This window comes from Amblyomma americanum, chromosome 6, assembly GCF_052857255.1.
Source record: "Amblyomma americanum isolate KBUSLIRL-KWMA chromosome 6, ASM5285725v1, whole genome shotgun sequence".
NCBI lineage: Eukaryota > Metazoa > Arthropoda > Arachnida > Ixodida > Ixodidae > Amblyomma > Amblyomma americanum.
This window is the reverse complement of record NC_135502.1, coordinates 114,690,831-114,703,528: the sequence shown is the minus strand read 5'-3', so window position 1 is coordinate 114,703,528 and position 12,698 is coordinate 114,690,831. Positions and strand designations below refer to the sequence as shown.

At 46.8% G+C, this 12,698-nt stretch overlaps 1 protein-coding gene across 1 annotated transcript in view; it reads left to right on the top strand.

The window, feature by feature from the left end:
• Positions 1–12,698, top strand: part of mas (trypsin-like serine protease domain-containing protein masquerade) — a 52,758-nt gene that overhangs the window by 19,040 nt on the left and 21,020 nt on the right. Inside the window, exon 7 of the mRNA XM_077627880.1 lies at positions 1,875–2,029. Within this exon, the coding sequence (XP_077484006.1) occupies positions 1,875–2,029 (155 nt within the window). The remainder of the gene's footprint in view (positions 1–1,874; positions 2,030–12,698) is intronic.

Below are 12,698 nucleotides of genomic sequence, written 5' to 3'. Positions count from 1 at the left end.
GAAACGAGCAGCATGGTTTTGCAGTGATTCGATGTTATCTATAAATGACGTAGGCTTGATGCGGGTCCCATATGGCTGAAGCATACTCGATTTTAGGTCGGACTGAGGTAGTATAAGCAAGTTTGCCAAGCTGCGCAGGAGCATGTCAACGATTATATTTTAGGAAGCCAGGAGAACTGTTAGCAGCTGCTAGAATCAAGTTAATATGGTTGTTCCAGGTTAAGTTGGACTGAAGGTAAACTCCTAAATATTTGTAAGTGAAAGCTGTCTGCACTGTTATTTTATTAAGCATGTATGTGGTTGTGATGCAGAAAGAATTTCTTCTAAAGGAGACAAGGAGTCATATCAGATGTAACTTGAGCCATCAAAAAGTTGAAACCGTTAACTGAGGTGAACTGAACGAGAGATGAGAGGAGATCTTTAATCCATGATAAAACATGAGGGTGCATATTGAGATGCGAAAATTTGAGAAGTAGTCTATGGTGGGGAACCGGATCGAATGCCTTGAAAATCAATTGAGAAACAAAGCGTCGACTTGAATGCCGGCGTCTATTAAAGTAAATAAGTCGTTAGTAAAACCAGCGAGCTGAGGGTCACAAGAAAATCCCCTGCGAAAACCATGTTTATGTTTAAATATAATGTTGTGAACTTCGAGATAATTAATGATTTGAGTGTGTATGACTTGTTCAAGGAGCTTGAAGAACATGTAAGTCAATGAAATAGGTCTACAGTTTAGAAGATTATAAGCGAAGGATAGATTTGAGAATGGGCATTACTTTTGGTACATGTCAGTTGTAAGGAATTGAGTCAAATGATAAGGACTGAGTAAAAAAGTGCAAATAAGGCTTGAAAAATGCAGTTAGATATGTTTTAATTACTTTGTTGTTAAAGCCGAGTGGATACCGTCCCCTATCTTCGCATCCTATTCTCATGCAGAAAACTTGAACTCTTCGGGAAAAATATTTCAAAACTTTTTACGATGCAAAAAAAATATTTTCCCCAGCTTGCTTCCTGGAGAAGATGCACTTGCAAAAAGGCCCTTTGTTGTCTTCACTGCTCAGGCGCTCAAGAAACGCGACACGTACTAAATGGACTGCAAGAGCCGTCGAGAAAAAGAAAAGATCTCGTCTAACCCTGTTTTTGGCGCCCGCCAAATGAAAATGGTCTTTAGACTTTCTGTAGACTTTTTCTAGAGTATATTGCCTTCTGACGTAAATATTTCATTTGATCTATTCATCGTCAATAGACTAAAGCCTAGTAAAAGTTTCTGGCAATGAATCTATAGGCTTTCTATAGCCTGTCTATAGTATTTGTATTGTCCATAGACTAGTCTATAGGATTTGTCCTTAAAATGTTTGTGGATTTTATTGACAAAAGTCTAAGGACAGTCTTTCGACGGTCCAAAGAAATTTTTGTAAGAGCGATGGCTGTTGATTTTTAAGCACCAGTAAACCCAATGTAACTACAACCAAAATTTCTAATTCTTGGTTCCAAACTTCATGCTTTGAGAATTAGATAGATTGCGGGCGGTTTCTTCAATACGATGCCGGTACCGATGCGCACTGGCCATGTTTTAAATAAGCCTAGACATGAAACATAAGAACTGCAGGAACCGTCACATATTTTTTTTCAGTGATAGTTGCATTGAGCAAAGGAGCCGCTGTTGTAATATGCCGCGACGAAAAACTCCCCAGAAGAATCGGCCAGGTTCTCTTCACACTCACGCATTGGCTCACACCACCTTCCCACTGGCGGCTGCAGGAGAAGAGAACCAGTCAAAAAGGACAAGGGCGAGAACAGTCATATACACCATGATGACTGGTTCTCCTCTTCATCACGTACGAACTGGCCCAGATTTCCACTGGCGGTTGCAGGAGGCCCCATCGCCCTGCGGGTGCGCGAGGCGCAGCTGCCCATCGTGGAGGACCGCGACTGCACGGCCAAGATCAACGCGGTGACCGAGAAGCAGTTCCTGATGCCCGCCAGCTCGTACTGCGCAGGAGGGGAAAAGGGCAACGACGCCTGCCAGGTGAGGAGCACCATTGGCCTTTCAATAAATAAGCTCACAAACCATTGCCATAATAATCAAGTGGTACAAAAACAATCTCGTGTTAATTGTAAGCTCTCCGCACTCGCTGGCAAATCAGGATAAACTTGTGTACGGTACAAGCATCGCAATGCAAATGGGGCCACAGACAAAGTTGCAAAACGTGGAATGTAAATAACACATCACTAGCGAAATTGCCAGATATTGACACCAAGGAATGTCAGGTGTGTTAGCAGTCAATGTGAAAAAAGGACATTGTGCAGAGCTGCTGAGAGGGCGGATGTAGATAAGCAGACTGCAAAGCGCACAGCCCACAAACTCACTGCGTGGGGAGGGGAAGTTATTCCGGGTAGATGAATCCGCCATGGACGGTCTAGGTTATTTCACAGCCTACGTTCTGAAAAAGCGCGGCGCTGTGAGCATGGGATGGAGAATGAGGCGGGACGAGATCATCATCATCAAGGTTATCTCCACTGCAGGACAAACCATAAACCTCCAAATATCCTTGTTCTGCGCTTGCTACTCCCCTTGCCCCAGCAAATATCCTAACCTCACCTGCCCACCTGATTCAATGGCGCTCCTGGTTACGTCTATTTTCCCTTGAAATCCACTCTGTTACCTGACAAGCCGTCGTCTCTCTGTGCTCGCTTTACATCTCACGACAACTACAATTGCGCAGCTTCATTTCGCCAATGGTATCCATAGCTCGGAGTTTGTTGGCTAGTTAACGATTTATTTATTTATCTATTGAACAGTTTAAGTGCCCACAAACATCAGTTCTGCCTGAACAGTGGTGCACGGTGATGCATAAAACATTCATGATTCAAGTGTAAGTCATCTAGAGAATTGCGCTCGCACTCATTTCAAAATAGAATGCACATGTGGGGACATGCGTAGGTGAGATTGTGTCACCGTTCAAGGTAGAGAAAAAAAAGTGTGCCGAAAGAAGCTAAGACAAGAGAGTTGCAGCACAAAACGCAACTAGCAGCTGCTTTTTTGACTAGCTGGACATAAATTCATCCGCCACCTACCTGAACAGCTGCTTTTGCAGTGTTTTTCAAAACGAATCCAGCGATTATGACATGCCTGTTACACACTGCCCCGCTACACGTGAAACGCGCCTTGACGTACTCTGTATCCTGAACTCTATACATCCCAAAAGGCACAAGAAAGAAAGCCTGCCTGTACTATGGGTCCACAAAAAAGCACATATTCTAAGCAAGATTTAATGAGGTTGGCACAACGGCGACGATACTATCGCAACCCACACCTTGTCATAACAGGCCCAAGAGCCATCCCAATAAAATTCGTTTTATCAATCAATAAATTCACTCCGGAGGAACACAGAATTCAAGTACTAGGTGACCAAAAAAGACCTTGCCGTTTTTCATGTCACATTAGGAAAATAAACACTGACACGGAAACAACTGCCTCGGGTGCTGGAAAAGCTGTGTACGAAAATTGACCACGCCTAATACACACGTGCTGCATCTTCGCAGAAGTCATGACTCGGTCACCGGCAAAGCGAAAAGCAGCTCTTGAGTGTGTGTAGAGATCTCCTGATGTGAGGCACAGGGTCCCGTGGTCACAGCCAAAGTCAGGCACGCTTGAGACTTTCATACGTGTCTCACTGTTTGCCACTGGTGGACACTTGATTGCAGATGCATGCATTGAAGTCCCGGTAGAGCTATGACAAACAGGCTGTCGTCACTAGTCGTTTTTTGGCATCCGAACCGACCGTATATGGGATACGCACTTCCTCAACTCTAAGGCCTTCGCAATACGGTGCAGGCGAAACGTGATGGCACGCTGGAAGCGTATGGAAAGCTCACCGCCTGTTTGGCTGGTGCCTTCGTCTATGGACCCTTTCAGTACTCCTCATCCAGCACGTCTGTCCGACGACTGCGGTGTCCATAACGACAAGGCAGATTTCCTAAACTGAACTACTGGAACCAACTTCTGGCAATTCATCCAGTCATAGAATTATCCCAAGAAGGCCTGACGTATTCTGCGGCCTGGTTCAGCTGCTGAAAAGCTCATCTTGAAGTCAAAGAACAGACAACCCCGAATGAACTGGTCAAGCTGTGATTGCTGTGAGGGTGCAAGAGGCACGTGCTTGTCGCAGTCAATGTTCCTACTTCCAACTCGGCTAGTTTTTCAGCACACGAGGCAGTGATTTTGACATCAGTGCTCAGTTCTGCAATGCAACGTTAAAACGACAATAACTTTTTTGGTCACCTTGGACTACTTGTCAAGAGTTCCGCGAGGCTAAAGGCTTGGATAGATTGATTCATAGTATCCGCTTGGCTGCCTTCTTTAGCAGTAGCCCCTTGTCCTGTAAGGCGCCTGTAGATACTCCATGGGCTGCTTATGGTCTGTGTTGCTCTCCAGTGTAGTCATTCGTTAAAGCTGGGGCAGTTTTTACACGCTAAAAACGAATTATCCTACATGGGAGCAAAAAGAAAATAAGCTGTTCTCTAGCGCACTCTCTTTTAGAGGCAGAGTACGCGGCCGAATAGACTTCGACCAATAAATATGCGGAATGTTCACTCTTGGCAACGGAGGAATATGCCAAAGCATAGTAAACTGGTGCATTTTGCAATGGGTGGAGGCTTTTAAACGCGGCACCGGAGGTTTGAAGTTAACAGTTAGGAAACTGAAACCTAGGTTAACGTCTCCTTTACTGCTAGGACTTTGCATGTTTTGAAGAGGGCATTTGTTTCCGTTATCAACCCTTAGTATTCTGTATTTTTAGTGTTAGTGTTAGTTTTAGGTCAATTTACTTCCTTTTTACTCCCATATAGGTTCATTCGTGTTTATAATGTACTTCCTGACCAACGTATAACCTGTGCTGTAAGGGTCATTCTGACACAAGTGCGCAAAGTGAGTCACCAAGCGTGGCGAGTCTACAGCCTTTGTTTCAAACAAAAAGAAAAGCATCCCGTGTTCCTGGAAAACTCACAGGAAGAAAAAGAAAATGAAGTCGGACAAACTACAGCAGCACCTTGTGTTTTCCGAGTGCTTTGCATGTCGTCACTTCGTCTGGGGCGTCTACGTCTGCAGCCCATACGGGGCAAGTTTTTTCCTTTTTGTCTTACTTTCCTGGAAACACACCAGGAAAGGGAAACACAGCGCAGTTTCTCGTCGTGGCAATTTAGCGTGCACACGTGCGCTGCGAAGAGGAAAGATAGATTGAGGGGGGGGGGGGGGGGGGATTTACATATTAGCAGATAAGGCTGAGGCAGGCCAGCTTAGACTGCGTGTTCTAGTCGGCTGCCTGTAGAGTCGTTGATGGCTGAAACATGGGGTAAGACTGTCCAAAGCGGTATCATAAAGAAATATAGAAATAACAAAATAAAAAAAACCCTGGCATTTCGCGCTCCCCTGGTGCGAAAGTACGACAGTGACCAAAGTCGCCGCAAAAACCCTTCAGTAATTCTAATAAGGACCAGCGACACCTTGTCGTTACTAATGAGAGCATGCACACCAAGGCCCAGATGGTCCAAGAGCACCTGAATACCAAGATCACAGATGGCAGCGCATCGTCGAGAACGCCCACTTGGCTGCCAAGTTGGAAGAATTCTCATTGGTTGACAGGCGAACGCAGGAGTCTTTGGTTAATAATAATTTGCAATGAGGAAAGGAAGAGTGTATTAACCGCCTCACTTTCAGGGGACACCGGAAACGCGGAGCGAGGTAAGGGTGTAGGATGGTACTGGGAGCCACACTGTCTTTCTGAGCATTCAAAAGTGTTTCACCACCACCACTACCAAGTCCGGAAGCTGCAAACGGGCTGTCGAAAACGCCCTAGTCGAGGGCTGCGGGTTAATTTCGATAACCTAGGCTTATTTAACGCGCACTGACAGCCTGACATCTCACAGCACACGGGCGTCTCTTCCTATTTCGCCTCCATCGAAACGGAAACGCGGCCGCTGCGGCCGAGATGCAACCCCGCGGCCTGGCGCTTAGTATCCGAACGCCATACTCGGCCACCGCGGCGCCTCACTACGACGCTGATTTAATTTAACGCTGATGGATTGATGAAAAAACTTTATTTCGTCAAAAGAGCGTGTAGATGGTTTCGTGCTAGATGGCAATCAGTCCTGGCCGCCCAGGTCTCGACTGATGGCGACCTGGGCGGCCCACTCCACGAAGTTAAGGGAAAAGGAAGGAAAGACAGGCAAGAAAGAAAGAAAGAAAGAAAGAAAGAAAGAAAGAAAGAAAGAAAGAAAGAAAGAAAGAAAGAAAGAAAGAAAGAAAATGCTGACTGCTTAACCTTCTTTCTTTACACTGCCTTTTATAGCAGTTCGCATGAGGATGCGAGAAGGCTATGGGCGATCGGCTGCGTTATCTTGCTGCTCTGTAGGAACGTCGGGAGGGATTTTCGCGCATAAGAATGAGTCTTCGGCACGTGGTCGGCAGCATCAAAAAGGAAAAAAAAAACACCCCATCCATTTTACTTACCTCGGAGGCTGGCCTGCGCGCACTTACAACGTCCGCAAGTGGGCGTGAAAGAAATACTAAAAGGAAAGCAGTGTCCGGAAGCGGCACGAATCAGATAAGGCAGTTGTAGACTGCAGGCTTTCGCGTCTGCAGGATCGTTCAGTTTGCAACCCGAGCGTAAGGATCTAAGAAGGGGATCGATAGGACTATGTACTCTCCAGTTTGCAGGCCACGTTTCAGCGACTCAAATGTTGACTGAGAGCGTACTTGTCCCCGTCTCAGACCGCTGGAAAATTTTACATCCCTCCGCGCGCACCAAGGAATAGCAATGGCAGATCACAAGAACAGAAAAGCCGAAATCACAGTAAACTCACGAATGCAGCAAAATTTTAATGTAAATAAGAATATGACATCGAAGACGTTTTTGGTGAAAGTTGTCACTTACACGCGCGTCAGTATTTAATGAGAATTTGAGAAATAATGAAAAATCAACACGAACAGACGTAATAAACTTGGTATTTTAAGCGCGCAACCAGCAAGCTTGCATCCTTTGTTGTCTTCATGCGACAATCAATTTTTTACCCTTTCACCCTTTTCCTTTGTTCAATGCCTCGTTGTGCTGCTTATCAGCCAAGTGTTATCTCTGTTGCTTTGTCGCCAGGCCCTCTTCTTGGGTCGGTACTCGAGGTCTTTCCGCAATTTCGAAACATGACGGGTTTGCAATGGCGCAGAGTTTTCTTGCAAGCTTTTCGCGGTAGCGTTGCAAAAGCTTACAGTACTTGAAACGAATTCCGATGACAATTAAATAGTTGCGTTTTCTGTGACAGGCAGTGCCAGCTGGCTTACAACCAACATCAAAACCTTGGGCTAAAGTGGGTCTCAAGGAACCATATGGAGGCATAGATTTTTAAATACCCCCCCCCCCCCCCTCCCGCAAGCACACACATAAGTTGGAAATGAGTCATTGACGATCATATTGTTACGTGACGGCAAGCCGATGAAGACTGAACTACATGGCAGATGGCTATGGTACGACTTAATGGCGGTGGGTCTAGCGCAAGCGCTCTGTGCCGCGTCACTGCACACTTTGACGTCTTCTATTCAGGGACACTCGCCGGGGCCACCGAGCGATCGCCCCGTCCGTGCCAACTAAAGGAACAGTTGCGATGAAATGTAAGAAGTGACGATGTGCGTGACAGGAGGGATGAACAAAGAAGAGGAGAAGATGTAGAGCTCGGCGTCAGGATGAAAGCGATGAGTTGATTGGATGAGCACTGGTGCACAAAGCTTCCGGACTCACAGGTCACTTTGAGCCGACGGCCGAGGTACATGGGCGCGTAAAACGGCATGGGAAGGGAGCTGTGGGCAGACGTGTCCCAGACCGGTCCGGTCACTTAGGGTCTGGTAAGTAGGGTCAATTCGTCATGTCTTGTGGTCGGGGCGGTGAACGCGGCTGAGGCGAACGGCGAGGTCGCTTCTAGTCAGGTGGGCTGTTGCACAGCTGGGCGGCGCGGACCTAGAAAACATGGCCGACGACCACGACAGGCGTAGCACGCCGAAGATCTAGGACCAGCACGTCGATGATCATCCCGCACTTCACACCAAATGTTTCGAGACGGCAAGCTGATCAAGACAGGACTACATGACAGATGACTATGGCACGATATATTGGCGGTGTGCAAGCGCTCCGTTGTTGTTGTTGTTGTTGCCTCAAAAGCGATGGCATATACCCACGGTGGGGGATTGGCCAGGGTTTGGTGCAGATCCAAACCGAAGAAAAATCATCCAGGTTTATCTCAAGCGGCTCATAGATATAAAGACAGGAATCTGTGAAAAAAAATCTCGAGTTTTGAGAGATCTTGAGGAAATCGGAATGGAAATCGAGGAAACAAAGTGGTGAGAATTGAATAACTAAATTATAATGCAATAATCAGAAATACAATAATTTTCAGAGAAAAGTAAAGGCAACGAGAAGTTAACACAAAAATCTCCTGGTTTCGATAATATACCTGTGAAGAAGCTCACACACCTGCTTAAGGGCATGCCCTTTGACGGTTGCACCGAAGGAGAGAAGGACGGGAAGAATAAACGGCAGTCCTAATTGAGCGAGCGGAATGTGCAAAAAACTTGTTTCTCTGCCGTGCAAACCGCCGGCAGAAGAGGATGAAATGATCTAAGGCTACAACGTCCCCACATGACGCGCATAGATTCGATGTCGTGAACCCAGAACGGCATAAATAAAGATCGAGGAGAGGTATCCTCCAGCGCAACAGCGTCATGGAAACCTCAGATTGCCTTGATGCGCAGGAACGTATGTTCCATGGGAATTTCAAATGTTCGAAATCCGTTGTAGCAAGGATGGGCTCATTGGCTCAGGTTCTGGTGTAGTTGGAAACGTTCATAACGGGTCGTGGTCAGCAGGGTAAGGTTTGGAACGGCATGGGCAACAGGCCCATTGATGGCACATTGCCCTTTAACCCACTGATAACGCACTTCTTGCGCATGAAGGGGCACAAAGTACATTACGGATCGGCACAAGAGACTAGTCCTCGAGCTTTCAAGCGCTTCCAAGACTGACACACAGTCAGAGAGAATGATTACATGAGAACTTTTGCGGAGAACTTTTTGAACTTTCTGAAGGGCCAAACCAATAGCAAGAAATTCAGTAGCAAAAACTGCTGTATAATCAGGGACCCGGATAGAATAACACCAATCTAGTGTGTGGGAATAAACACCTACTGCTGCTTTTTCGCCATGTTGAGATTCATCTGTGAAAATAGCTACCTGGCTCGGATACTGGAACAGATATTCTTCCAGAAGACCATTTAGCACATTGGCAGACAAGTTCTTTGCATATAGCGGCAGCATAGGTTAAAATTTTTGCACTTACTATATCATAACAAAACAGGATTGCCACGTGATTCGTATTTACTTTCTGCACCTCAAAGATCATCAAGGCTGAACCACACAAAACTGATAAGGCCACACAATGCCAGGACTAAGCAGTTCCAAAAATCTTTTTTCCCATGCACAATCGAACAATGGAATCGCTTGCCTGCTTCGATTGTAGAACGTGCTAGCATTAGCACCTTTGAGCGTTCTTTACAAACTTAAGTTTTGTAACCCTCTCCTGCCTGGGCAGCACTGCTGCCTGCAGTATTAGGAAATAAATAAACAAATAAATAAAAAGCAAACAGCTGGTGCAGCCTGCACATTGCTAACGCTTTGCACGGGCCTAACTGAGACTGCAATTCGCTCCGTGCCGCGCCACTGCCCACTTTGTCGTCTTCCATTCAATCTCTTTCGGTCACTGGGTACACATGCGTGTAGGCAACTTTTTTCATAACGGTGTCGGTTCCTGCAGGGATGTAATGTGCCGGTAATAAATTAAGCTTATATTTCCAACACTTCGTGACGAGCCACGTGGAAGCATTTTAATCCAGGCTTATGCGAAATGAACGCAGATAACTGCTTTTAAGATTGCCGCCTCCGCGTTTCACTTAAACGCTGTTGTGGCTATCAAACGTATGTGCATTCGTTCGCTTGTATTGCAGCATCAGAGTTTTAAAAGGCCTAAAAGAAGCTGACTTGTTTACATAATGACTTGTAAGACAAATGGACGAAAGGTTTGTCTGCTAACCCTATTTCACAAGTTATATTATCACTCCACCCTGCACAATTTCTTTCATGTAGGGCCTATTATCGCGTCGCATTTATCACCCCCACAAAGTTGCCATCCCCTTATGCAAAACAGTTTTTTTTCTTACGCTGATTTGTTCCTCCTACTTCTAAACAAATTAGCTATCTTCCTAATGAAAATGTATCTATTACTGACTTAATTAGCTTTCGCCAAGTTTTGGCAAGCGTTGTACAAAATCCGAAAGCTTTGTTTGCAGTGATGAATTTATTGCCTCAGCTAACATTTTATATAGAGGACTAACCATTTATGTACCTTTTTTTTCTAACCTTGTTTGCTGCAAATTTTTCTGCCCATTCCCCTCTGCAATGCCTGTACGGCTCTGACATTAAAAATACATACATAAACTGAAAAGTATAACTCAGATCCTAAAAACAATGTTGTTAACGGCGTGTAAATGTCAGGAGCCTAGCAGAAACTGCATACGTAACCACCAGGGAGGGTGGAACTCTCTCATGCGCAGTCTAGACATGTTGCTAACAAAAAATATGAAATTGCGAGGTTTCCTCCCAGTAGGTAATAATGCGTGACTGAATGGAATATACAACTCGAGCAAGCGCTGCGTTTCTATAACGGGCGAGCGTCCCAAGTTCTTGGCGCGCTCGACGTCGAAGACCGACAGCGTATTCCCAAGAACCGCATCGTAAACGCTCCGATGAGAGCGCGGATGTCGGAGTCGAAAGGAGATCGCCGTTCTGGGCGCCGTTGTATAGCAGCACTGTGAACAAGCCCCGCGAAGAATGCTGCCATCGTCGGCTGCCTCGCGTGCTCACAACATGTTTATGGAAGACACGCGCTGAGCGCAGCAGCAGGTCCCCGCGAAAAGCGACAGATAGCCGCGAGGACGCGCCAGGGGTCCCACGGGTCTTAGCGCGACGGACCCGATCGAGGTCCGACGCTGGCCCACTGGCAAGCAGCGCGGAGCAAGGGCCTTGTAAACTGCACGTGCCGCGCGTACGATTCAAGGCCGTCCCCGCTACGAGGGGGGGCATCATGCTGCGACGCTGCTCCCGCGTCAGCCGTTGCCGTGGCTACGCGGCGACGCGACAACGATGCATTGCTTTGTTGCGTCTCGCACGTGCTGACTCGGTCGCCCTCTCTCGCCCTTTCCCTTTCGCGACACACGTTCCCACGTCCTCCGCGCACTGCGCCTCATTTTACGCGAGACCCGTTAATGATGACAATTTGCCCGCGCCGTGCGTGCGACTGCGTCTGGAGGGTGCGCATGACGCCGGAGGCGTGCCCTTCACGACGGTCGTGACGACGCCTGGAGGGGCCCGATCCTCGCGTCGACCATGCCGCGGCAACGTGATCGCGTGTGCTTTTCACACGTGCTTGCGTGGTATGGCCGCTTCGCGAGGCTTGCTCGTCGCGCTACTAGAAGAGGTCGCCACTAGTAGTTATTGTTGCATTCGAAAGTTCCTTGTGCGAGACGTCCAGCGCATTTGAGGCAGATTAGCACCGCGCATAGCGCGCTTACTTCTGGTTGACTGATTAGTTGACCTCGATGATTGATTGTTCGAGCATATTGCTAAGAACGAATTGATGGTTCGATTGAACTGGGGAAGAGATGGACGAAATAAGAAGACTCGGAAAAGTGGTGAACATGTGTTGTCCTATAAGGATCGAGGGTGGAAAACCCTCGCATCCTCCCCTCCCCCTTCCTTTGGAATACAAGAGACTAACTTTGCTCCTCATGAAAAAAAAAAAAAAATCCGCGTGTCTGCTCCACGTACTTGCTGCTTCATACAATTAATTTTCCCATGCATGTAAACTCTTAGCTCCTTTGATAACACCCGGCTGCTGCGTTGTGGTAGAGCATCCGCCTCGCATGCGGCAGGTGCGGGGTTCGATCCCCAGTGCCGCCGGGTACCCACCGGTTGTCTGATCGGTACAAGATTTCCCCCGGCCTGGCGCTGGGCTCTTGAGGGGCGAGATACTTCGGAAAAGGGTCTTGAACCGAACCGTTATAGTCAAAGTGGCGACAAGGAAAAATGAAGCTAGAAATATTTTCAGTTTTAGAGAACTAAAAACTTAAATGCGACGAAGCTTGAGCGTGAAGTCCACGTTTTCACTAGAGTTAACTTAGGTTCGTCATGCTCAGCTATCAATACAGGCGGGAAAATCACCTAATTTCTGCTTTTCCTGCCCCACCCTCATCTTTTAAACCTTGTCCCGCCCATCCTCATTTTGTGAAGTTTCCTTCGCCTCGACTGCTGTTTCTTGGACGCCCTCTCACTTTAGCCTCGTATAAAAATACCCGGCCTCATATTCAAGCAGTTTTGACGTGCCATTTACTTTTTTATACTGCCGGCATATGCCGATATTACTGGCCAACACGCTACTTTGGCCCGGAATTCTCAAATCATCGTGCGAATCTTGCGTGGTTATAAACATATGCGGATGATCCCGACCGTACTGATTGGTTCGCACGTGCCTTCCACGTAAAACATTATTACGCTTCTAAATGACAATAATAATAATAATAATAATAATAATAATAATAATAAT